Raw genomic sequence first — 27,898 nt, 5'->3', positions numbered from 1 at the left:
ATAAGGTGATCGACTGCAATCTGCCATCCTACAGGACCTGTACACCTCTAGGTCCCTGAGTCAAGCAAAGAAAATAGTGGTTGATCCCTGTCACCCAGGACCAAAATTTTTGTCACCCTCCCCTCTGGCAGACAGCTGACTCCATCAGGACTAAAACCTCAAGACACAAAAACGTTTTCTTTCAATCTGCAGCAAGACTAATAAATAATGCCAGAGACCCCCATTACCCTGCACTGAAAGGTACTGTACATCTGCGCACCAATCATATGCTTTTGCACAGTCCCATCCCACTGCATTATATTTACAGTGGGGAAAATAAGTATTTGACCCCTTGTCAGTTTTGCAGGTTTTCCCACCTACAAAGAATGGAGAGGTCTGTAATTTTTATCATAGGTACACTTCAACTGTGAGAGACGCAATCTAAAAAAAATCCAGTAAATCACATTGTATGATTTTTAAATAACTAATTTGCATTCATTGCATAAAATAAGTATTTGACCCCCTAGAAAAACAGAGTTTAACAATTGGTACAAAAACATTTGTCTGCCATTACAGAGGTCAGATGATTCCTGTAGTTCTTGACCAAGTTTTCACACACTGCAACAGGGATTTTGGTCCACTCCTCCATACAGATCTTCTCCAAATCTTTCAGGTTTGGAGTTTCAGCTCCCTCCAAAGATTTTCTATTGAGATCAGGTCTGGAGACTGGCCAGGCCACTCCAGGACCTTGAAATGCCTTCTTACGGAGCCCCTCCTTAGTTGTCCTGGCTGTGTGTTTGGGGTCATTGTCATGCTGGAAGACCCAGCCATGACCCATCTTCAATGCTCTTACTGAGAGAAGGAGATAGTTTGCCCAAAATCTCACAAATACATGACCCCATCCATCCTTCCTTCATATGGTGTAGTCGTCCTGTCCCCTTTGCAGAAGAGCACCCCCAGAGTAATGATGTTTCCACCCCCATGCTTCACGGTTGGGATGGTTTTTCTTGGGGTTGTTCTTATCCTCTAAACATGGTAAGTGGAGTTGATTCCAAAAGCTCTATTTTGGTCTCATCTGACCATATGGCCTTCTCCCATGGCCTCATCTGGATCATCCAGATGGTCACTGGTGAACTTCAAACGGGCCTGGACATGTGCTGGCTTGAACAGGGGACCTTGCTTGCCCTGCACGATTTTAAACCATGACGCATCATGTGTTACTAATGTAATCTTTGTGACTGGGGTCCCAGCTCTCTTCAGGTCATTGACCAGGTCCTCCTGTGTAGTTTCTGAGCTTTCTCAGAATCATCCTTACCCCACAAAGTGAGATCTTGCATGGAATCCCAGACCGAGAGAGACTGACAGTCATCTTGTGTTTCTTCCACTTTCTAATAAATAATCATAACAGTTGTCTTCTACCAAGCTGCTTGCCTGTTGTCCTGTAGTCCATCCCAGCCTTGTGCAGGTCTACAGTTTTGTCCTGTGGGTCCTTAGACAGCTCTTTGATCTTGGCTATGGTGGACAGGTTGGGAGTGTGATTGATTGTGTGTGTGAACAGGTGTCTTTTATACGGTAACCAAGTTCAAACAGGTGCAATTAATAACAGGTAAAGAGTGCAGAATAAGAGGGCTTCTAAAGAAAAATGAACAGGTCGGTGTGAGCCAGAATTCTTGCTGGTTGGTAGGTGTTCAATACTTATTTGCAGCAGTAACATACAAATAAATTATTTAAAAAATCATACATTGTGATTTACTGGATTTTTTTTAGATTACTGTCTCTCACAGTTGAAGTGTACCTACGATAAAATTACAGACCTCTACTTCTTTGTAGGTGGGAAAATCTGCAAAACTGACAGGGGGTCAAATACTTATTTTTCCCACTGTATGTAACACTGAACATAGTCTTGCCTTTTTGATGATTTGACTCTTTTACTTCTTACAGAACTATTTTTTTTCCTTTTGTTTTTCTTATTGTTGTGTGTGCACCAACAACACAAGATCATATTCCTTGTATGTGAGAACTTACTTGGCAATAAATTTGATTCTCATTCTGATCTGATTCTGATTCATATAATTCAATAACCTTTCTGTGGTTCATGCCTGCGCTTGGTGGCGGTGTGTGCAAGCATTCACTTAGTGAGTGACAATGATTTTAAAGTGGCTGGTAAACATGACATACAGGCCAAAGTCCAGTTTCTGGACCTAATAGCTGCAAAGCTGCATAAACACTTTCTTTTGCATGACTGAGAACAAAATGGAACCAATCGATAATTATCTCTGCAGATACAAGAACCACATCTTTTTGAAGTCTGGGGTAACTGCAGAGTACATTGATTCACTCCAGACCTTTAAAATTCTGGACAGTGACATATTTGTCGTTACTTATCCAAAATCAGGTGAGTGTGACGACTCTTCGGGATTGTTTGAGCAATCGGGTTATTGTTTATGATGTCACAGAGCTTTAATTTTGTCCCCACAAACAGGTACTATATGGAGTCAACAGATCATCATCTCCATCTGTGACTTAGCAGGAGGTCTGAATGAATACTCAAACAACTGGGAGCAGATGCCGTGGCTGGAGTACACGGAGGGTCATGAAGACTACTCTCTACGGCCGTCACCAAGACTCTTCACTTCTCACCTCATCCCAGCCCTCATGCCTCCAGGACTGAAGGACAAGAAGGCAAAGGTTAGTGTTCTATGAATGCCCTTTTTTTTGTCAGTGACTAATGGTGCTGTGCATCAGTTCACACCAAAACCCAGTGGAACCATTGTGTTTATAGACTTTATAATTTAGAAAACCAAAATGGTCAGAACGATTCCTGGGGGTGTGTGGGAGGGGGAATCTGATTTCCAAACACTTTAGCCCATGGTTACTCAATCAGGGTGCTCAGTCTGCTACATTCTAAACAAGGTTAAAGTACTTTAAGCAGATAAATGATTAACAAATCCTGAAGAAGTGAACTCAACAGTTATGTCAAGAGTAGTAGAAATACAGTGTTTAAAATCAAACCAATGCAAGAAAAAAAAAAATAAAGAGATCAAAAAAAAGAAAAAGAAATACATTTCAGTATGCTGTACTCCTGGAAGGAGCTTTGGTTTAGAGGAAAAGTTAACTGACCTCAGCTTCATAGACAATGATGTGATCTTGGTGGACTCAATGGATTCTCTGATTGCAGCACTTGAGAAGCTGAGTGAGGAATCAGAGTATCTGGGTTTGTGATTGTCCATGATGAAGTCTAAGATTCAGGCATCACTTACCTCAGCAGGTCCCTTCATGTCTGTGGAACATTGGCCTTTGAGATTAAGAGTTGCTTAGGAAGAGCGTATGGAGTTCATGAGGTCTCTGGACAGAGGTGTGTGGTAATGCCAATATCTTTGAAGGAGAATGAAGGTCCATGTCTTTCGGCCCCAGGTGCTTCCTGTCTTACTGTATTGTTGCAAGACTTTGAAGCTAACCAGTGACTAAAGGTGACAACTGGATGATAATAGGTCTCTTTGTAGGATCTTTGGGTACCGCCGGAATTACTTTATCAAATGAGTAGTTAATAAAATGAGGAGGATCGCTTGCATTACGAGGGAATATCAGATTGAAATTTGGTTCTGGTGCTGTTAGATCTCAGTACTGTGTTTGATACTGTGGGTCATCATATTCTACTTGACAGGCTGGAAAATCATTTGGGATTACTGGGAGTGCCCTTGCATGGTTGACATCATACTTAACCAGTCGTTCTCACTGTGTTTTGTACAGTAACACTACCTCTAACCTTAGTGACATGAAATTTGGGGTTCCACAGGGGTCCGTCTTAGGCCCCCTGCTTTTCTCCCTTTATATAACACCCCTTGGACACATATAGCGGCATTTTGGGATTACCTTTCACTGCTATGATGATGATACTCAGTTATACATGCCGATAACTGCTGGTAATCTTATTCACATAAATCCATAGAAGATTACCTTGCATCAGTGAGAAGTTAGATGTCTAGAAACTTCCTACTTTTAAACTCTGATAAGACTGAAATGATGGTTCTTGGTCCAGTGAGACATCGGCATCAATTTGACCAGTTAACACTTAGCCGAGGCTCGTGTGTCATATATCACACTGACAAAGTGAGGAACCTTGGGGTAATTTTTGATCCTACATTGTCCTTTGACCTCCACATTAGAAATATTTATGAGGACTGCTTTCTTTCACCTGTGAAATATAGCGAAGATTCATCCCATCCTGTCTATGGCTGATGCTGAGACCCTGATCCATGTGTTTATCTCTTCTAGATTGGACTACTGCAATGTTCTATATTCTGGTTTACCGCAGTCCAGCATTAGGGCTCTCCAGTTGGGTCAAATTGCTGCAGCCAGACTTTGACACAAAGCAGAAAGTTAGACCACATTACACCCATTTTGGCATCTCTTCACTGGCTTCCTGTCCCAGTGAGATCAGATTTTAAGGTTCTGCTACTAGTCTATAAAATTGTTCATGGACTGGCACCTCCTACATAGCTGACCTAATTAAACCTTATGTACCGGCCCGGGCTTTGCATTCTCAGGGTGCAGGACTACTTTGTGCCCCTAGGGTGAATAAGAAGTCTGCGGGTCATAGAGTTTTCTCTTATCATGCCCCTGTTCTGTGGAATGATCTCCCTGCATCAATAAACAGTCAGATTCTGTGGAGATTTTCAAGTCCAGACTTAAGACGCACTTATTTTCCCTTTCCTATGGCTAGCATACTGGCATAGTATAGTTCTGCGCTTTTTACTCTTTTAGTTAATTTTATTAGGAAACAGAGCGTGCCGCCGCCTCAACTTTACCTAAATTCTGGGTCTTTTTGTGAAGCTCGGGGCTAGTGGCCGGTGATAACCTTAGTATTTCCTGTTTTTCTTGTGTGTTTAATGCTGACAAATTATACTGTATTTTTTGTCTTTCTGATGGCTGATTCTGTTTTTTTCTCTCTCTTTAAGGTGCAGCTCCATCCAGAGATGGGTTTGGCATTTGTGCTGGAGACCCTCCTGTCCTGTGCACCAACAGCATGTCCTGTATATTCATTTTGTGTATTTTCTGTAATTTATGTCTGGAGCATTGCCCAAGCAGAGGATCACCCCTTTGAGTCTGGTCTGCTTGAGGTTTCTTCCTACAGGGAGTTTTTTCTTATCACTGTTGCTCTGGGGGTTAGTAAGGTTAGACCTTACTTGTGTGAAGCACCTTGGGGCAACTCTGTTGTGATTTGGTGCTATATAAATGAAAATAAATTGAAAAAATTGAATTGACTGAACATGTGACACCATGTGATACATTTCTCTGTCCAAAATCCAGCATGCAGGTGCCTCAATGTTGAGCAACTTTCTGGCAGCACTCTACTTTCAGTGCAGACTTCAGTACCAGCTGCTACTACTTTTGGGTCCCTGGAGTCTTTATACTGCCTTCATATCACCACAGATTCTTCTGAGAGGCCACTGAAGGGAAACTTCAGGTTGATGGGTCCATACAGAGCAGTACTACTCAAGCTCCTTGGCAAACCAAGACACATTTGCAGATAGCTGCTGGTTGTCTTTTCCAGAGCTTGCACAGTTAACACAGGAACATCATAAATTAGCAGAGACCACAAAACCATGGGCAGAATGGTGTGCTGGTAAATTCAGGCATTGAAGCTACTGGCCAACCCAGAAATGTCCACCTTGGCAAGTCATGCTTCAAGGTCACTGCTGGGATTTTGGATGGCAGCTGTGTCCTTCAGACTGCAATCTAAGACACCCTGAGGGCCTTCTGCAGAGGCACACTAGACAGCATCCTGACTAGATGCTTCGGTGCATGGCATGGGACACTGTAACAGCTCAACTCATCAGTAGATGTGAGCTTTGTTCAATCAAGGACCTGTACAACGAATGGTGCGTAAGGAAAGTCAGGGAATAGTAGCCTGCACAATGAACCCTGTGATAGGCACACACACACACACACACACACACCCCCCCCCACCACCACCACCACCACACACACAAATAGACACACCTTTAACTGGAATAAGTGGTTTCAGGAAAGGAATGAGTTATTGAATAACTTTATTCTTGTTGTTGTTATGGTGTACTCTGAACTGGACACTGGGTCACAGGAGGTACTGTAAGGGGAGGGGTTTCCACTCGATGGGTTATCAAAGGGAATAAATATAATTGTTTCTGTTTATTGGTAAATAAAGTTGAAATATTTTGGTCATAGCCCATCAGCGCAGCTTTGAACAGGCACGAGACAAGTAATGTACGAGTAGCTCAGATTTTAATGAATATACAGCATGCTGTCTTATTTGCTTTTACCAGGTTATGGGGTTTTAACCCTTAAAACAGGGACAAATCATTCTTGGAAATTTATATTGGCACTAAGAGTGCATGTGGGTGAATGTCAACACATGCACACCTGTTTCTATAAGTATTTTGGATTTTTCATTACTATTAATAAAAGAAATACATAAATTAAACCTAAAAGTCTCAACTGTGAGGTCATCATCATTTACTTCGATCATCAATCGCTGTGGCAAGCCCTCTGTGGCGAGGATGATTGTCTCTTGGTTGATTCCTCGATGGGGATGGTGGAATTCTACATCCAGGGTTGATCAAGAGACATTGTACAATGGGTTTGCTTCAGGGCCCCTTCACACCATCGTGCAAATTTGGTCAAATTGCACATAAAGTGCAAACGAAGCAGGAATCGTGTGTAAAACATGTAAAATCGTAGCTGCCTCCAACATCTCGTACACCTGTTGCTATAAATATTTGCGCACATCAGCAGCTGAAAGACAGAGTGTGGGCTATGCGAACCCATAGAACCCTCTCATGTCGGCCAAATTCCAGCTGACACACACGAACATCTAACACCGCTTGTTTGGCACTTAGAAATGTGTGGCCATTTGCACTGTGAACACGACAACAGTCAGTAGACGATCACTGTCGAGCTGCATGTGAAATTGTCCAAGTGCTCCATGAGTGTGGCTTTGCAAACAGACACAGTGACACGTTGTGTGTCCGCTGAACTGACAGGAGGTGTGTCCACCGACAGAAGCAGCTGTGGAGATCTGTGGATCTGGATGTCACGTGCTGGACACACGTACTGTTTGGACGGACATGAACTAACAACTGGTCACTGTGACGGACATGTGTCTGCTTGATGTCCTCACATGGACATAAATAAAAACATATATCACTGTGGTGACAGCTGCCGTGAGTGTGCCCACAGCAAGCACATTGACAGGGGTACTGCAGGTGAAACGGACCATCAGATCATACATGCAGTGGACTGGAACATCACCCACGTTGAGTTCTGTTCCACATGATGCAGTGTCTGTCCTGCGATGTGCGAGTCCACAAGACACATGTCAGGCAGGACATTTGCAGCCCTGGCTGGACACGCCGCCAACAGATGTGGACATGATAAGCGTGCATTGATCCATTCATGTCATTTTATGACTGTATGTGAGTGACCATGGGTCATCTACAGAGGAACAGATGGCTCATATTTGTATTGTCCACTTGATAAGAGGGATCAATAAAAAGCGGTGTTTTTATATGGTGTGTGGTTTTATTTTTTTAAATACATCCATGTCCTTCTTGATATCAGGCAGTTTCCCACACCTTTTACAGGATAGTGATGGTAGCTCAGTGGTAAAGTTTCTGGCTGGTATTTAGAGCTTTTGGAAAGTGCAAGTTCGATTCCCGTGGTGGCATATAATTTTTATTTTTATTTTCACAGCAGCTGCTGTGGAAAGCTGCTGTGTTACCGCCTGCACAAAACCGTTGCAGCATATATTTTTTATTTATTTATTTTTTCTTCGCAGCACAACACAGACGAGGGGTTGGACTTTGACATCATCAATATACAGCTAACTTCAAAACCTTGTCATTGTCTGAATTGTTATGGATCAGAAACAGTTTTCTCTCTCTTTCTCTCTGTGTGTGTGTGTTATTTTCCTTGTGTACAGATTGTGTATGTGATGAGAAACCCAAAGGACATCGTCACATCTTTCTACCACTTCTGTCAGATAGCGGTTGACCTGAGACCCCAACAAGCTTAGACACCTTTTTGAAGCAGTATTTAGATGGAAACGGTGAGGTGACCATGTAAACTGCAGTGATAAGAATTTTAAAACAGCAAATAATCAAACACTTATGGGGGGGGGCAGAAAAGTGCCAGCAACAGTGATTCATGATTGTGTTTGTTGTGTGGTGACAGTTACTGTATATTATTGTATAATGTGTAGAGTAATTATATTTGGAGGCTTCTGACTCTGTAAAATACAGTATAGGAATGAACACTAAAGAATCCACAAACTTTGATGCATCAGATCGATACAGAACCACCTTTATTTTGCTCACTTAAAATTCCAAATTAATGCCTGACAGAGCTGTTCACGTCTGCAAGGTTATAGGAAGGTACTGGTTTGAATCCTACTTTGTTTGAGTGTCAGTGACCCACCATGAAGCACAGCATGCTCACAGAACTAAGACAACGTGATACTATTTGCAGGCTGAAAAATCATCTTCCCGATGTTGTTAAAATTTATGCAACTGAACTGTTTTTGACATGTTATAGTTATAACAGGATCCTGGTTTGATCACATCAGACAGTGGCACGCAACTAAAGACGAGTACAACATCCTCTTCTTGACCTATGAGGAGATGGTTTTGGTAAGAGAGTTTTTTCATGTTTCTGTTTTATATTATTGTTATTTTCATTATTATTAACAATAATGATAATATTAACTGAGCCACATGGGTTGTGCAGCCAGTACACTCTGAGTGTCTGTCCGAAGCAAATGGTAAATTTAAATGGTAAATGGACTGCATTTATATAGCGCTTTTCCATCTGCATTAGACACTCAAAGCGCTTTACAATAATGCCTCACATTCACCCCGATGTCAAGCCCGAATAAATGACGAGGGTTGCAACAAGAAAGGCATCTTGTGTGGAAAAGACAATGCAAACTTGAATATTTCAAACTTGAGCTTCACCTCATTAGCTCTGTTTGTTTGTTTTTTTTTTTATCTTATTTTTCTTTGTGTAGCTACTTTTGCTTTTTGGGGAGCAGGCTTTGAACTCTGAGAACAGAAGCCTTTTGATTTATATGTCTTCCAATGTGTAATTTTTTTAAAATTAAGTTTAATGAAAATGCATCTGCATTCTAATCACATGCACCCCCACCCCCACCCCCATTATGCTGATGATGGGTGGGGGTGGTGGCCTATTGCTTAAGGTGTTGAGCTTGACACCAGATGATCCTCAGTTCAAATCCCAGCCTGACTGGAAAATCACTGAGGTCCCTTGGGCAAGGCCTTTAATCCTCTATTGCTCCTGGTGTGTAGTGGGCACCTTGTGTGGCAGCAGCCTGACATCGGGCTGAATGTGAGGCATTATTTGTAAAGCGCTTTGAGCATCTGATGCAGATGGAAAAGTGCAATATAAATGCACTCTATTTACCATTTATTTATTTATTTCACAACCATGCAGAGTACAAATTGAATTTCCATCTGTTTGGGCAATGCATGGGTTAACACCAACCGCCATGGGTGCTCATCAGTGAAAATTGGGAAGATTAGCTAGATAGATAGATTAAAACTTCTCTTTGTAAAAGTGTAACGTTATAAGCTATTTTAAGCCTCTGGAGTCACCTGACATAATTTGGTCACGTAAATCACATGGCGGAATTAAGCGTTGTCCCATTAAATTCACCAGACTCACGTCTCCATTTGTGTGTTTTAAATGTGCACACTTCAAGCTCTACCAGTATTTAAATTCTGTTAATAGCCCTACTATAACATGAATTATAATGAATAATTTCTGAGATGTTTTTAGGGAATTTTATGGTCATATTTGTTGTGCATATTTGCAGAAAGCCACAGTAAACAGTCTGTGACAAACCTGCCTTCCGTTTTATCATTGGTGGAAACCCATGACATAAACCAATCAGGATCATCAACCCACGTGGTGGGGTCTCTCAGGACTTTCTGGACAAAATGCCACCACAGGCAGACAAACTAACACTGCCTCCTACTGGACAGAAGCAGGAATGACACAATGAGCTCATTCCAATGCCCAAAATTGCATATTTAATCAGAGAGACAGACACTCAATTATTATTTAATATTACCTTGTTACATTAATATTATTTTTTTAATCAATTTATCTTTGTTAAGGAACTATATGACCCATACAGAAACACTATCACGATATATATTCAATTTATACTGCAATATGAATTTGAACTCATATCGCACAGCCCTATGTGACAGCGGTGAGATGCTCAGTAGGAATGAGGGACTCATTCAAGGTGGAGGTGGGATTACATCAAGGATCAACTCTGAGTCCTTTGTTGTTTGCAGTGGTGATAGATAGGTTGACAGATGAGATCAGACAGGAGTCTTCATGGACTATGATCAGTGGTGGGTGCCAGGAACTGTGAGGACTTGGCACGACAGGCAGGTGGACACAAATGCAGACTCATGGCTCAGGACGGATTTAGAAAAAGGTTTAATTCAAAAAACAGGCTCTGGTCTATACACAGGGTCACAAGCAGGCAGGCGGAGGTACAGACAGTTGTGAGGCGGCGGAGTGGTCAGTAACGAGCAGAGTTCCAGCACGGGCAAACAGGTGTATCAGAGGAGGCAAAAAAACGGAGCAGGGTTCAGGCACAGAGAAGCAGGTTAACTGGCTCAGGCAAAAGGCAAGGTCAAACAGGCGAAGGTCACACACGGCAAGAAAAACAGGCTATGGCAGAAAACACGAGAGGCTTGGAACGAGGCAATATGCACAATGAACTAGCAGTGAGTGGTGGAAGACAAGGGGTTTAAAAGCAGAGGATAATCATGGCGTGATGAGATGCAGGTGCAGGAAAGAAGGCGTGGATGAGTGAGACAAGAGTGGAGTGACAGGTGGGCGTGTCAGACAAAAGCAGCAAGGAGAGGAATGCCACAGAACAAATGTTAAACAATTCCTAAAGTCCCAAACTGAGAAACAGAATCAACAAATGGAAAGGCAGAAACAGAACAATTAAAGGCTGGATCAAAACTAGAGAAGAACTCAACATGTGGCAGGAGTGTACAGAAAAACCTGAGGGACTAATGTGCTGAAAACAGAGTTACTGAATAACCAAAAAGACAAAGACTAAACTAGAACAGAACTCAATAGGTGGCTGATGTGTGACATAATCCTCAAAACCTAATGTGATAACACAGTATGACTAAATAAAAAGCTGAGACTAAACTAGAACAGAACTTAACATGGCTGAAGTGTAACAGATCATAAAACCAAGACCAAAGTGGAAAAACAGAAAATAAACATTCAGGGTCAGACAGAAGGACAAAGAGGGAAACAGACGGGACTGGGGGACAAAACCAGATTCAGGGCAGGTCCAGGGCTAGAGCATGACAGTGGGCACAGTTCCGCTAATCTGCTAATTATCAAAGCTAATGTTTTCATTATTGGATTAGTTTTTCAAATAACTTTGAAAACCATCATCGGATCAGTTATCTTCCGATAAATTTTGGTCCGATAATTTTTAGACTGCTAACATATTATTGTAAGGGTGGTGAATAAAGCTTTAACAGTTAATATACATTTTTAAAGTCTGATATTAAAGATTTTAGATCCTACCTGTTAAATGTTTTGTAGTAGATGTACAGTCGTATCCAGAGAAAAGCTGGTTTCAGGAGAAATCACACTGTCCTCTATAATCAGAAGAGAGCTGGTCACAGAAGATAACCAAAATGAGCCCCCCCAAATAAATAATAATAATTTCTCTTGACACCATACTAACTAAGCGGCACTATCACCAACGTCATCCAGAGGCATACAGTTTTAACTAATGGTTAAAATTTTAACCAAACTAATTTTGGGCAAGTTATTTAAATTGTCACGTCTGAAGTTTTATAAAGTGAAATTATCAGCTATATGTTTTACTTTTAAAAGTATTGCACTAATTTTAAAGGTTTTAGTGTGGACATGGTGTGTCTGCACTCCCCAGTGCATTATGGGTACTGTAAAAGTTCATGACAGGAGAAGTGCATTTGAGACGCTTTGTATATTGTGCCTAAAACTCTCGTGAATATATTCTCTCGGTTTATAGATGTTATTGTGTTTGTTTTATGTAAAAATGCCAGAAGAAGCTCAGGTTCTCCATTATTTTCAGTTGGAATCACTGTGAGCTAAACCTTTATTACACTTATAAAACACAACTATAGCATATATATTTTGAAAGTACAGGTTGTCCTGAAAAAAGAGACATAAAACTTGATTGTGGGATGCAGGGAGAGCTATTAACAGCAATAATAAAACATTTATGCCAGGCGAGTGAACTGTCAAAAAAATGCCCTCAGACCACAGAGGGTTAAATTTCACATAGATTAAAGGTAGCAGACACAGATTATTTATTGGAATATTTCTTTTGGCAAGTTTTCACATTCTCTACTGCCATCTACTGGCCAATAGTGTTCATGGCAGTATTCACCCTCAATATTGAGATATCTCATAATCCTTTGTGTGCCAGAGAGTTGCTGCAGTTGATGAAAATAAATAAAAATGTACTATTTTGGTTGTATAATCTTCATTTACAATTGTCATGTTTTCTCTCTAAAATGCAGCAACTCTCTGGCAGGCAAAGGATTATGGGTTAGGGTTTGAGCTTCTATGTGCCAGTAGATAGCAGTGTTCTATGCATTTTGAATCTCCACCTCGTTGCCGAGATATCATACTTCATTGGAGGTAATATCCTCAGCCATTTGTGTTTCTAATAAGCTGTATATTGTGAGTGTTTGCAGGAGTACTGGTCCCTCTTCTTGTGGAGGCTGAGTGAGTGCAGGACGGTACTCTTTTCCTCTGAGGGATCACTGTAAATACCTCAGCATTTTGAGTGAGAGGTGGAGGTGGCATTCCCACCGTTGTGTACTGGGTGTACACACCCACACTTGACTGTCTTTGTTCTTCGCCAGCAGTACCAGATCCAACAGTCGGGGACGGTGATCACCTGGGAATTCGGGACTTGGCGGCTCCAGTATTCACCAGGTTCTGGGGCGGCGGAAATCGTGTGGTTCCGGCTCTTCTTAGGACAGACGTCTTCTATCCTCAAGCCTGCCCACATGTCACCTTTGTGTATTGACTGTTATGATATTCTGAGATTGTCTGTATGTTCGTTGTGCACATACACAACATTAAATTGTTATATTTTGGCTCATCTATTGACCGTTCATTTGCGCCCCCTGTTGTGGGTCCGTGTCACTACACTTTCCCAACAGGACATCTCGGCCAGCGTCATGGACTCCGAGGGGCGTCACCCGGCTGTTGAACGACCAATGGGAGAGCAGGGAGCGCAGGCGTCTGCAGGAGACGTGATTGGTGAGCTGCAGCACATTCTCACCGCCTTTACGGCTCGGTTGGATCAAATGACTGAGCAAAACATCCTCCTGAACCGCAGGGTGGAGGCTCTCTCCGCACAGATGGCGGCGAGCGCTCAGGGCGCTGCTGCAGCTCGTCCTCCTGCCGACCCTGTGCAGGATATAAACGTTCCAGTGGTGTTCAACAACCCCTCCCACCATCCCCTGAAGCATACATAAGCCCTCCTGAGCCGTACGGAGGTTGTGTGGAGACGTGCACGGATTTTCTTATGCAGTGTTCGTTCGTCTTCGCACAACGTCCCGTCATGTACGCGTCAGATGCTAGTAAAATAGCTTATGTGATTGCTCTGCTTCGGGGTAAAGCACGCGCCTGGGCTACGGCGCTCTGGGAACAGAACTCACGGTTGTTATCAGCATACACTGGGTTTGGGGGAGTTCAGAACAGTGTTGATCACCCTAACAGAGGAGAGACAGCTTCAACCGTGCTGCTGTCAATGAGACAGGGACGCGAGAGCGCAGCCGCTTATGCAGTCAACTTCGCATCGCGGCTGCGAGGTCCGGCTGGAATAATGTTGCGCTCCGCGCCGCCTTCATAAACGGACTGTCGTTGGTTCTGAAGGAGCAGCTGGTAGCTAAGGAGGAACTGCGGGATTTAGATGGGCTTATCGATCTCGTTATACGGTTAGACAATCGGTTGGAGGAACGCCGTCGGGAGCAAGGCGAAGGACGTGACCGGATACGCGCCGCCCCTCTCCCTTCCGGGTTCGAAAAGGGGCCGCCCTCCCCACGCTCCACAGCCGCAGCGCTTTGTGGGCAACAGCTCCCCTGCTGACGTTGTTAGGGAAACGCACAGGGCCAAATGGGGAGGCTGATCCGTGGAGTGTTTTCTCTGCAGCTCAACTGAGCACACACAGAGAAACTGCCCCAAACGGCCAAAACGACAACACTCACCCTTAGAGACTGGGCTAAGGGGGGGTCAAAACATTCAAGTGAGACACACACAAATTGCCACACGACTCCCAGTCACAATCCTGAGCGGGGATTTAACCCTTCAAGCCCGAGCATGGTGGACACGGGGTCAGAAGGGAATCTGCTAGACAGCAGATGGGCAAGGGAGGTAGGGCTCCCTCTGGTGGCACTTCCTTCGCCGTTGCAGGTGCGGGCACTAGATGGCACCCTCCTCCCTTTACTCACACACAAGACACAACCAGTAACTCTGGTGGTGTCTGGAAACCACCGGGAGGAGATTGAGTTTTTTGTAACTCCTTCTACCTCCCGCGTGATTTTGGGCATCCCATGGATGTTGAAGCACAATCCCCGGATTGATTGGCCGTCTGGGTGGTGGTTCAGTGGAGCGAAACCTGCCATCGGGGGTGTTTAGGATCCTCGGTTCCTCCCGGTTCACAGGCTAAGGAGGAGGTCAAAGTCCCTCCCAATCTGACGGCAGTGCCGGTTGAGTACCACGATCTTGCTGACGTCTTCAGTAAGGATCTGGCACTCACCCTTCCCCCGCACCGTCCGTACGATTGTGCCATTGATTTGGTTCCAGGCGCTGAGTTCCCGTCCAGCAGGCTGTACACCCTCTCACGACCTGAGCGCGAATCAATGGAGACCTACATCCGGGACTCATTAGCTGTCGGGCTGATCCGGAACTCCACCTCCCCGATGGGGGCAGGTTTCTTTTTTGTGGGCAAGAAAGATGGCGGACTTCGTCCATGTATTGATTACGGGGGCTGAATGAGATTACGGTTCGCAACCGATACCCGTTGCCATTGTTAGATTCCGTGTTCACCCCCCTGCATGGAGCCAAAATCTTTACTAAGCTGGATCTTAGAAATGCGTATCACCGTTTGGATCCGGAAGGGAGACGAATGGAAGACGGCATTTAACACCCCATTAGGTCACTTTGAGTACCTGGTCATGCCGTTCGGCCTCACCAACACCCCCGCGACGTTCCAAGCCTTGGTTAACGATGTCTTGCGGGACTTCCTGCACCGATTCGTCTTCGTATATCTGGACGATATTCTCATCTTTTCTCCGGATCCTGAGACCCATGTCCAGCATGTACGTAAGGTCCTGCAGCGGTTGTTAGAGAACCGACTGTTTGTGAAGGGCGAGAAGTGCGAGTTTCACCGCACGTCTTTGTCCTTCCTGGGGTTTACCATCTCCTCTAACTCCGTCGCCCCTGATCCGGCCAAGGTTGCGGCGGTGAGAGATTGGCCCCAACCAACAAGCCGTAGGAAGCTGCAACAGTTCCTCGGCTTCGCTAATTTCTATAGGAGGTTCATTAAGGGCTACAGTCAGGTAGTTAGCCCCCTGACAGCCCTGACCTCTCCAAAAGTCCCCTTCACCTGGTCGGATCGGTGCGAAGCCGCGTTCAAGGAGTTGAAACGACGGTTCTCTACTGCGCCAGTTTTGGTGCAGCCCGACCCTAGCCGCCAGTTCATGGTTGAAGTGGACGCCTCTGACTCAGGGATAGGAGCCGTGCTGTCCCAGAGCGGAGAGACCGATAAGGTACTTCACCCGTGTGCCTACTTTTCACGCAGGTTGACCCCGGCTGAACGGAACTATGACGTCGGCAATCGAGAACTCCTTGCGGTGAAAGAGGCTCTTGAGGAGTGGAGACACCTGTTGGAGGGAGCGTCTGTGCCATTCACAGTTTTCACTGACCATCGGAACCTGGAGTATATCAGGACCGCCAAGCGGCTGAACCCCAGGCAAGCCCGCTGGTCACTGTTCTTCGGGCGTTTTGACTTCCGGATCACCTATCGCCCCGGGACCAAGAACCAGAGGTCGGATGCCTTGTCCCGGGTACACGAAGGGAGGTCAAAACTGCACTGTCGGATCCACCGGAGCCCATCCTGCCTGAGTCCACTATCATGGCCACCCTCACCTGGGACGTGGAGAAGACCGTCCGGGAGGCCCTGGCACGGAGCCCGGACCCAGGAACAGGTCCGAAGAACCGTCTGTACATCCCACCAGAGGCCAGAGCTGCAGTCTTGGACTTCTGTCACGGTTCCAAGCTCTCCTGTCATCCAGGGGTGCGAAGGACCGTGGCAGTTGTCCGGCAGCGCTTCTGGTGGGCGTCTATGGAGGCAGACGTCCGGGAATATATCCAGGCCTGCACCACCTGTGCCAGGGGCAAGGCAGTACACACAAAGGCCCAAGGACTCCTCCAGCCGCTGACGGTGCCTCATCGCCCCTGGTCCCACATCGGCCTCCGCCGTCCCAGGGCAACACCACCATCTTCACGATAGTGGACGTTTCTCCAAGGCGGCCCACTTCGTGGCCCTCCCGAAGCTCCCAACAGCCCAGGAGACAGCAGACCTCCTGGTCCACCACGTTGTCCGTCTGCATGGGATACCCTCCGACATCGTCTCAGATCGTGGTCCCCAGTTCTCCTCACACGTCTGGAGGAGCTTCTGCAGGGAACTGGGGGCCACCGTGAGCCTCTCGTCCGGGTACCATCCACAGACGAACGGACAGGCAGAGCGGGTCAACCAGGAACTGGAACAGACCCTCCGCTGCGTCACATCCGCGCACCCAACGGCCTGGAGTAACCATCTGGCCTGGATCGAGTATGCGCATAACAGCCAGGTGTCTTCGGCCACCGGCCTCTCCCCATTTGAGGTGTGTTTGGGGTATCAGCCCCCGTTGTTTCCCGTGGTGGAGGGAAAGGTCGGTGTGCCCTCGGTCCAGGCCCACCTGCGGAAGTGCCGTCGGGTGTGGCGCTCCGCCTGCTCTGCCTTGTTGAAGGCCCGGACGAGGGCGAAGACCCATGTAGACCGCCGGCGATCCCCGGCCCCTGCTTACCAGCCCGGGCAGGAGGTGTGGCTTTCCACGAAGGACATCCCCCTCCAGGTGGACTCCCCGAAACTCCAGGACAGGTACATTGGCCCCTTCAAGATCCTCAAAGTCCTCAGTCCTGCCGCAGTGAAGCTCCAACTCCCGGCTTCACTGCGGATCCATCCGGTTTTTCACGTGTCACGTCTCAAACCTCATCACACCTCACCCCTCTGTGCTCCCGGACCGGCGCCCCCTCCTGCTCGGATCATCGACGGGGGGCTTTGGACGGTGCGCCGGCTCCTGGACATCCGTCGGATGGGTCGGGGGTTCCAGTACTTGGTGGACTGGGAGGGGTATGGACCCCGAAGAACGCTCCTGGGTGAAGAGGAGCTTCAGCCTGGATCCGGCCCTCCTGGCCGACTTCTACCCCGACAAACCTGGTCGGGCGCCAGGAGGTGCCCGTTGAGGGGGGGGTCCTGTTGTGTGGGCCGCCAGAAGAGGAGGTACTGCTGGCCCACCACCAGAGGGCGCCCTGCCTGAAGTGCGGGCTTCAGGCACGAGAGGGCGCTGCCGCCATGGACACAGCCGGGGGTGACAGCTGTCGCTCATTACCTCTTGACAGCTGTCACCCATCTACTCAACATCATCTCACTCCATAAAGACCAGACGTCATCTCCACCTCGTTGCCGAGATATCATACTTCATTGGAGGTATATCCTCAGCCATTTGTGTTTCTAATAAGCTGTATATTGTGAGTGTTTGCAGGAGTACTGGTCCCTCTTCTTGTGGAGGCTGAGTGAGTGCAGGACGGCACTCTTTTCCTCTGAGGGATCACTGTAAATACCTCAGCATTTTGAGTGAGAGTGGAGGTGGCATTCCCACCGTTGTTGTTACTGGGTGTACACACACCCACACTTGACTGTCTTGTTCTTCGCCAGCAGTACCAGATCCGACAGTCGGGGACGGTGATCACCTGGGAATTCGTGACTTGGCGGCTCCAGTATTCACCAGGTTCTGGGGCGGCGGAAATCGTGTGGTTCCGGCTCTTCTTAGGACAGACGTCTTCTATCCTCGAGCCTGCCCACACGTCACCTTTGTGTATTGACTGTTATGATATTCTGAGATTGTCTGTATGTTCGTTGTGCACATTCACAACATTAAATTGTTATATTTTGGCTCATCTATTGACCGTTCATTTGCGCCCCCTGTTGTGGGTCCGTGTCACTACACTTTCCAAACATCTTTATTTGCTTGGTGTTTCAGCTGTGGTTAGTTGATGTGTGGATTGAAGTGGATACACTTTTCAGGCACACATCTTAATACTTCTGCTACGGACTCTTGCCTTTAAACAAAGCAGTAGAAGTCACAGCTTTCCGAGTGGCACTTGAAAGCCTCCTGTTGTGGGCAATTCACAGAAGCATGTGACTTTGAGCATGAGCCATCAGTAGCAGTAGACATTTCTATGAGAACATGTGTTGTTACGGTCGGGAGTAGGTGAACCAAGGGACGAGGGGAACCCCTATATGCAGGACAGCCGAGGCAATGAGAGTGACATTAAAGCACGGTGTTATTAGTGATAATGAAACCAGGCAAAGACAAAATGTGTCAACAAAACTCTGAGTTGGGAGTCCTCTTCCAAATCCTGGTGAGGGCCACGGAGGAATGCTACTCCAGCTGGTGGGAGTGCCAGAGGAATGCTCATTAGAACTGGGGACTCCTTCCTACGCCACACATGACATTCAACAGACTGGGTGAAAGGAAGAATATCCTTTCTTCCTAGAAGATGAGTCAAAACACAGACAACAGGTGGCAGGGAAAAACTGAAGAACATCTTCCCTCTGTCCATCCCGTCGCCCGCAATGACAGCTATTCGCCTGAGTTAGATGAGGGCGAATAGCTGTCATTTTGGGCGACTGGGCATGGACATTGGGCCTCTTGAAAATGCATACCGCCCTCCAAAAGCATGTTATTGTATTATTTTTTTTGTTGATGTTTGGAAATCATGTACTGAAATGCCACATTGTTGTTTTTAGATGACCTTTGGCATCATATCGACATCAAAGGGGGCAGGCAGACCAAAACTGCCACAGCTGATGCCATGGTGCAGAGGTACCTGGCAGAGGCCAGTATTGCCAGGTGCCAGGATCCTCTGAGATACTGGGACAACCACAAGACAGTATATCCAAACCTCTTCCAGCTGTCATTACAGTTTCTCTGCACTCATTTGTGCCCTGTGAGCGGGTGGTTTCTGTTCACATTATTTATTATTAAAGATTTTAAATTTAAATGAAGATACAAAATGAAATACAATGACTTAGATTATATTATTGTATATACAAGGCCATGAAATCAGTGTCAGTTGAGAGTGTAAACGCAGGTGCCTGTAGGGATTTTTAAGGTCCAGCAGATGTCAGTATTCAATGACACAGTATCAATACAGTTTAGCAATGTGTTGAAACGCACTCTCCGCCACCAGAGAGTGCTAAATACTGAAAGGTGATAAAGGACAAATGCAGAGAATACTTCAGAAGAAAGAGGGTGAAATAGACTAGATGTGAAATCAGAGCAGGAAACTGGGAGTGGAAGAAGAAATGACAAAGGACTACTGTGCAGATAGAAAATAGAGGAATGAGAAAGAGGAAATGACTAAGTGTGAAAAATAGGAACATAAGACAAAACCAACCGAGACAGGACCCTAACTGGACAGGACCACAACAATGTTTTGATCCACAGAGCTGTGACACATGTCTGTGAGTAAAGCAGGAAACCCAGTGTTATTGTATTTCCTTCTGAACAACGTTCGAGTCTGTGAAATATGCACAAGACAGTCCTTTTATGTGCACATGCATACACTATAACTTAGAAGGTGAAAGTGCCTGGAGCGGCTGCTGGCAACTGCACACACGTTCAGTGTGTGAGAAGTGGACATGGACATGTCCCCTTGCTGGCCATCCATCTGTGTGGAGTTAACTTGGACGTGGGCATGTCCTCCGATTTGTCTGTGAGCAGTTAATGGACTTTACACTTGCTGCAGTCGTGAGAAAACTGGAGCAGGTGAAAGAAAGGTGCAAGCTGCAGTGGCATTGTCATGCGCAATCCATGCATGAGAAGTGGACGGTGGACGTGGAAGTGTCTTCCCGCTGGAGATCTCTTCATGAGGAGTGGACGTGGACATGTCCTCTGAACTGGAATCCGTAGTTTTGAAGCTTCACTGCCAGCAAAGGTCCAGCGGGATGAATAAACTGTCAATCCAGGGTTGTACTGATAAAAGAATTTGTCACCCTGGCGTGTAGAATTGTGGACGCTTGGTGTACAGTCGCGCAGTGTTTTGTAGATTTACAAACAGTTGCAGTGTGTTGTGTTGACTTGCTTAAAAATGGCATACTTTCTACATTCAGTGCGCGGCGCTGAAAAAATTAAACGTTTAATTTCTTGCATCCGTCTCGTGTACCGCTCAGAATACTGCTGCATAGGCAAACAAAAACTCACTGTAGAGCTGCTTAAACTTGGCGTAGAGCTGCGTAACTCAGTGTAGAGCTGCTTAAACTCGGCGTAGAGTTGCATAACTCAGTGTAGATGGTACACCACAATACGCAATTCTGTGTTGGCCCCAGTGTGAAAGGGGCTTTAGAATGTGGGCCGAACCTGCCTCGAGTGAATTGCACACATTCTGTGTACAGGCTTTCAAATGCAGTTCAAATGTAGTTAGAATCAATTCAGTTTCAATTAATCATCTTATAATGCCCCAAATCACAACAAAAGCCATCTCAAGGCACCTCACACAGAACAATTCATATAAAAATGAATAAAAAATTCAAATACATAATTAAAAACAGAAGTAAAATATAAAACAGATTTTAAAAAATAAAAACTATAAGAAAGAGAATAAAATGGGTTTTAAGTCTTGAGTCGGACTCTGACTGCCTCACGGTCGCAGGAAGACCGTTCCTGGGTGCACGATGAGAAAAAGCTCTTTGACCCGCTGACTTCTTCTTCACCCTGGGAACACAGAGAAGTCCGGCATCCTGCTACCGCAAAGCCCGGGCCAGCACGTAAGGTTCCATTCCACCAGATCAGCCAGATAAGATGGCGCCAGTCCATGAACAACTTCATAAGTCAATAGCAAAACCGTAAAATCTGCTCTCACAGAGACAGGGAGCCAGTGCAAAGATGCCAAAATGGGTGTGATATGTTCAGACTTCTGCTACGTGTCAAAAGTCTGGCGGCAGTGTTCTGAACCAGCTGAAGACCCCTAATGCGGGACTGCCGGTAACCTGAAAATAAAACATTACAATCATCCAGTCTCTGTCTTCCAAGGTCCATATACATTCACCCCACGTTCCACGTGCTTGGGTCTCTCTGTCTCTGTCTTTCTTGTCGGTCTCTTGATGCTTGGTGGTGGGTGTTTACTCTGTCTGTCCACACCCTTATTCTGGTGGCTTTCCACGCACGTGTTTCTAATCTGTAGCTCGTCACCTGGGTGTATTAAGCTTCACATGTTCTGCCTGTTCACCGCCAGATCAATGTGCCTTGTGCCTTCATTTCCAGCTCTGTTCATTGTACTTCCTTGTCCTGCTAGCCTCCATGTGTTTATGACCACCTGCCTGTTTTCCCGACCACACCATAGCCTGATGTTAGTTTTTGCTCTTGTTGGACTGCCTTTTGCGTGTACTGGACCAAGCTTACTGTTTCAGTAAACCATTTTAACCTACAGAGCTATGTTCAGAGTCCTGCATTTGTGTCCAGCCAGTCCTGCCCACCGTGCCTGATATCCGTTAGTTATTCAGCCCTGAATCCTGAACTGTACTTAAACCTGCACTGTAAATAAAAAAAAAACGGTGGGTGTGTCCTTCATCTGGGTTGTAATTTGTGCTTAACCTGATAGCTAAGGAAAGGTTTTTTTAGACGGTTGTCATGGTGACAAAGGAAAACATGGTGAGAAATTAACATTTGAAGGATATTTGATAACATCTTAAAAACATTTAGAAAAATCATAGCTCATTTGAAATCTTGTTCTTAATAATACAATAATATAATAATCAATTTATTTATTTATAGTCTTCAAAGTACTGAATAATATAAATCCCAAAAACAAAACTGCAATACAATGATGTACATATTACAAAATAAACTGGTAAAAAAAAAAATTAACAGCAAAAATAACAAATCAATATCTGAAATTAAAAGGTCATAAACACCCAAACCCTCAACTGCCCTTGTACAACTACACATTGTCATAAACCATAAGCAGGAAAAATTAATACATATCTTGACTCTGGACTTGAAAGTACTCACAGAACTCGATTGCTTAATTTCATCTGGTCTTGTTGCACAATTAAAAGCCAAAACAGTCCAATAGACAGCATAATGTACATTTTCACACCAAGGTGGTTTGCGATCAGCAATTCAGGGTGTTGACTTCAAACCCAGCACAGCACACAGTCCCAACCTACTGCAGATTTATGATTATATAATTTATATAGACTGCCTGTAAATGTGCTTAGAAACAGAATAATTTGCACTGTAAAAAAAAGTCTGCGAAATTGAAATTATATTATTTTGTTGATACAGAAATATTATTGTGTTGTAAATATCAATGGTGGTTTATCCAAATAAACCAGAACTTTCAAGGTTTGAAAAGTGTTTTCAGCTGAACTCTGTCATGTCAGTCTTATAAAGAGCATGTGGGTGAGCAACAGAGATTTCTCACTATTTCCTTCCAGGTACGAATCCAACGACTCCTCAAAACTCTCTGGAGTCTCCAGCTCAGCCAAGGTCTTACTGAAGTGATAGTAGGAGACAATGACATCCTTTGGGTTTCGCATCACATAGATGATCTGACAAAAAAAAAAACAGTATTCTGATGGAACTGAATGTTGGTTAATTCTTTCAAAATCTGTGATGAGGTGCTGGTGTGAAGTTTTCTGTGTTCCCTCTCAGCGTGTTTGCCCCCCAAAACAGCCCCCCCCCCAAAAAAACCCCCCAAAAAACCCAATGCTATATGAAAACAGGGAGCTCATGTAGCTGCGGCACTGTGATCGCTCCCCGTCTCTTATATGAAATAATGATGGATTTATGTAGAAATTATTGTTGTACAAAAGCTTCGGATATCTGTCGCTGAGACAGATGATGACTGGAGGCAGTTTGAAGCAGAAACGAGGTGATAATCAGTGAACCGCAGCTCATGACACATGCGTAGTGAAGTCAGAGTGGACTGATTTTTAAGGGGGACCGTTCGGTCGTCAACACCGGCATTAACAGACTGTCATAAAATACTGACCTTTGCCTTCTTCTCCTTCAGTCCTGGAGGCATGAGAGCTGGGACGAAGGTGAGAGGAAAACAGACGTGGAGATGGTCTCAGGGAGTAATCTTCTCGACCCTCTGGGAACTCCAACCATGGCATCTGCTCCCAGTTGTTTGGATATTCAGTCAGACCTCCATCTAACACACATGTAGGTGATGATCTGCTGAGTCCATATTGTGCCTGTGTTGTGAAGAACAGTAATGCTCTGAGATGTCACAGCAACAATAACTCAGTGCAAATACCACTGAAGAGCTGCAGCACTCACCTGATTTTGGATACGTGACAACAAATATGTCACTGTCACGAATTTTAAAGCTCTGCAGTGAATCGATGTACTCTGCAGACGTGTATCCAATGATAAAAGTGAAGTTCTTGTACCTGTAGAGATAGTTGTTGATGTTTTCCATGTTATGAATAAAGGAGACAGAAAAGTTTGTCTTTGCATGTGAGGAAACAAAACCAGAGCAGAAGAGGTCAGGCGATGCACGGAATCAGACTTTGGACTTACGAGGTCTGTCAATAAAGTAACGGTCCTTATTTTTTTCAAAAACTATATGGATTCATTCATGTTTTACGTCAGACATGCTTGAACCCTCGTGCGCATGCGTGAGTTTTTCCACGCCTGTCGGTGACGTCATTCGCCTGTGAGCACGCCTTGGGAAGGAGTGGTCCCGCCCCCTCGTCGGATTTTCATTGTCTGGAAATGGCGGAATGAAAAGGACTTTTTTTCCATCAGAATTTTTTCAGAAGCTGTTAGAGACTGGCACCTGGAAACCATTCGAAAAATTTATCTGGCTTACGGTGAAAATTTTACGGGCTTCACAGAGAATAAGGTCTGTTACTACAGCTTTAAGGACCCCTTTAAGGATGCTTGGCGCGCCGCGCTCCGAGCTGCGACGACGCGGCACAAGCCACCGGACCATTTCTAAACGGATGGCTCTGTGGATACGAGACCATCGTGTGCTCTTTCTCTGGTTATCACAAGAGCTGGACATCAGCCATTTTCTGGCAGATTTCACTTTTAACAAGAGATTTTGTCATGGAAAGCCGCGCGGAGGCTTCGCGCGTAAAGACCGATTCGCTTTGGAAGCGAGACAAAGGAACACCTCCATTTCGGCGTGTCAGAGGACAAGTTTGGACATGTCCAGCTCTTCACAATTTCACTGATACTTACTGGACTGGTAAGCATTGAAAGCCGAGATAGACGTCCCAACTTGTCCTCTAACACGCCGAAACGGAGGTGTTCCTTTGTCTCGCTTCATCAGCGAATCGGTCGTGATACACGAAGCCTCTGCGCGGCTTTCCATGACAAAATCTCTTGTTAAAAGTGAAATCTGCCGGAAAATGGCTGATGTCCAGCTCTTGTGATAACCAGAGAAAGAGCACATGACAGTCTCGTATCCACAGAGCCATCTGTTTAGAAATGGTCCGGTGGCTTGTGCCGCGTCGTCGCAGCTCGGAGCGCGGCGCGCCGAGCGTCCTTAAAGCTGTACTAACAGACCTTATTCTCTGTGAAGCCCGTAAAATTTTCACCGAAAGCCAGATAAATTTTTCGAATGGTTTCCAGGTGCCAGTCTCTAACAGCTTCTGAAAAATTCTGATGGAAAAAAAGTCCTTTTCATTCCGCCATTTCCAGACAATGAAAATCCGACGAGGGGGCGGGACCACTCCTTCCCAAGGCGTGCTCACAGGTGAATGACATCACCGACAGGCGTGGAAAAACTCACGCATGCGCACGAGGGTTCAAGCATGTCTGACGTAAAAACATATGAATGAAATCCATATAGTTTTTTGAAAAAAATAAAAAGGACTGTTACTTATTGACAGACCTCGTATTTTACTCATTCGGTGTAAAATAACAAGTGAACACACACATACTGCCACCAGCTGCAGATGTTGATGAATGGTTTGAAAAATGCACAAGTAATTTTTTTTTTCTTTTCATTTTATGATTCTATGTGTTATGCAATCACATGAGATGAGTGAGATGATGATCCACTCTGTCACTGAGGTAAAATTCCCTCTGTTCATTATGTGAATACAGTCCCATTTGTCTGCATGGACAAGCTGCCAAAAGTAGCTATTTGCCCACTGCACCTAGGAAATTTGTGGGGATCCACTTGATATTTTCCAGTTCCTGTGGTTCTGAACCTCTCTGCTGGATCGTGCACAGAGATTTATGTGACATGGCCAAAATGTCACAACTGATGTTTCCTCCCAATACAGGAAGTACACCTCAACTGAGTCTCCTTAAGTATCTATATTCCAGTGAAACAGACATCCAGTTGATACTTTAGGTCACCGATTAGCATCCACATCACACAACCATGGAGAAAGAATGGAAGCACCAGGACCCCAAAGGCTTGGACTTTCAGCTACTAATATAAGGAACAGTTTTGTTGTTGTTGTGTCCCCACAGCTGCCTAAGTCAAGGTTCATGTAATAAGCTGTCAGGATTTGGATTTTGTTGCATTGTGTTTTGTTTCTCTGTTCTGTTTTAGTTATGTGTGTCAGATTGTTTTGTTGGATGTGAATTCTCTTGCTGGTCTTTTCCAGCTTGGGTTTTTCTGTCCCTATCTCTCTTGTCTGTCTCTTGGTGCTTGGTGGTTGGCATTGCACTCTGTTTGGCTACACTTTTATTCTTGTGCTTTCCATACACCTGTTCCTAATCTGTAGCTCATCAGTTGCACTATTTCCTCGCCAGATTGTTGCCCCTTGTGCTTTCGTTTCCAGCTCTGTACCCAGTGTTTCCTCATCTGCGTGCTACCTTGTGTTTTTTGACCATCTGCCTGTTTTTTCAACCGCACCTTCACACTTAATGTTTCTGGTTTGTTTGCTGATTATTGACTGCCTTTTCGTGTACCGCACCCAGCAAATGTCTCAAGTAAACTGTCTTAAACTTCAGATCTGTGAGTTTGAGTCTTGCATTTGTGTCCCACCATGCCACTCTGGACCACTCTGACCATGCCATGGTCCACCTGATTCCTACCTATAGGCAGAAACTACTGCAAGCCTGTACTGAGGACAACTAAACTGTGAAGCAATGAGGCTTTGGAGGATCTTCAGGCATGTTTAGGAAAACAGACTGTGATGTGTTCAAGACTGCCACCAACAGTCTGGATGAGTACAAGGATGCTGTGAGAACTGCTACATTCCATCACGAGCCACGGTGAGGTATAACAATGACAAACTCTGGTATAGTCCTAAACTCAGACAGTTGAGGACGCAGAAGGAGAAAGCTTTCAAGAGCGGGGACAAGGTCAGGTTTAAAGAGTCAAAGCACAGGTTTGGGAAGGCCGTCAGGGAAGCTAAAGGGCTGTACTCTGAGAAACTCCAACATCACATTCTCAGCCAACGACTCCACTTCTGTCGGAAAGGTCTCAACAAATCCTCTTCCACTCCACTGCTGATTTGAAAGACAATGGGACAGTCCTACTACCCTTCCCAAATACAACCACCAGCTCCAACTCACCAGCACCTCTTCCCCTACCATGCCTCTCTCCATTTATGAGAGGGATGTCAACAGACTATTCAAGAAACAGGACCCACACAAAGCAGCCAGGCCTGACTGTCTCCCCATCTATGTTGAAGAACTGTGCAGACCACCTGTCCCCGGTGTTCCCAGATACCTTCAACACCTCACTGGAGACATGCCAGGTGCCGGCATGCTTCAAGACCTCCACCATCATCCCCATCCACAAAAAACAAAGAACTTCAGGACTTAATGACTACAGATCCGTTGCCCTGGCCTCTGAGGGGATGAAGACCTTTGAACGACCTGTCCTCACACACCTCAAGGCCATCTCTGACCCTCTCCTGGATCCTCTGCAGTTCGCCTACAGAGCCAACAGGTTGTTAGACGACACTGTCAACATGGCCCTCCACGTCATCCTCCAGCATCTGGACTCCCCAGGAACCTATGCTAGGATTCTGTTTGTGGACTTCAGCTCTGCTTTTCAATGTAATCCTGGGCCTGCTGCAGGACAAGCTCTTGCGGCTTCACCTGCAGGTGGATCAGTGACTTCCTGTCCAATAGGAGGCAGCATGTGAAGCTGGGAGGGCACGTCTTCAACACACAGTCCATCAGTACCTACTTTCCCCTCTCCTCTTCTCTCTGTACACCAACAGCTGCACCTCCAGGCACCAGTCTGTAAAGCTCCTGAAGTTTGTGGATAATACAACCTTAATCGGATTCATCTCTGATGGGTACGAGTTGGCCTACAGATGGGAGGTCGACCTGGTGTCCTGATGCAGACAAAATAACCTGGAGCTCAATGCCCTCAAGACAGTGGAGATGGTTGTTGACTTCAGAAAGAACCCAGTCCCGGCCAACCCCATCACCCTGTGTGACTGCCCAGTTGCCATTGTGGAATCCTTCCATTACCCGGGGATCACCATCACTCAGGACCTCAAGTGCAGCTGAACATCAGCTCTGTCACCAAGAGAGCACAACAGAGGATGTAC

The 27,898-nt window shown here is 45.5% G+C and overlaps 1 protein-coding gene and 1 pseudogene across 1 annotated transcript; one reads left to right on the top strand and one right to left on the bottom strand.

Annotated features, from left to right (window-relative positions):
- Positions 1–2,214: 2,214 nt before the first annotated feature.
- On the top strand, positions 2,215–10,028 carry LOC117528034 (amine sulfotransferase-like). Its single transcript, XM_034190549.1, has 5 exons — positions 2,215–2,374; positions 2,462–2,667; positions 7,940–8,005; positions 8,547–8,645; positions 9,957–10,028. The coding sequence occupies exons 1-5, from the start codon at positions 2,218–2,220 to the stop codon at positions 10,026–10,028; spliced, it is 600 nt and encodes a 199-aa protein (XP_034046440.1). The 5' UTR covers positions 2,215–2,217.
- A 12,761-nt stretch (positions 10,029–22,789) lies between these two features.
- On the bottom strand, positions 22,790–23,928 carry LOC117528033 (annotated as a pseudogene).
- Positions 23,929–27,898: the final 3,970 nt, after the last annotated feature.

The sequence above is a fragment of the Thalassophryne amazonica genome, chromosome 16, assembly GCF_902500255.1.
Source record: "Thalassophryne amazonica chromosome 16, fThaAma1.1, whole genome shotgun sequence".
Classification (NCBI taxonomy): domain Eukaryota; kingdom Metazoa; phylum Chordata; class Actinopteri; order Batrachoidiformes; family Batrachoididae; genus Thalassophryne; species Thalassophryne amazonica.
The sequence above is the reverse complement of the archived record's forward strand: the minus strand, read 5'-3'. Positions and strand labels throughout refer to the sequence as shown.

Coding starts and splice junctions, on each gene's coding strand:
- LOC117528034 (XM_034190549.1), top strand. CDS start 2,218: ATGACTGAGAACAAAATGGAACCAATCGATAATTATCTCTGCAGATAC. Junction 2,375..2,461: donor CGTTACTTATCCAAAATCAG/GTGAGTGTGACG, acceptor CCCCACAAACAG/GTACTATATGGAGTCAACAG. Junction 2,668..7,939: donor TGAAGGACAAGAAGGCAAAG/GTTAGTGTTCTA, acceptor CCTTGTGTACAG/ATTGTGTATGTGATGAGAAA.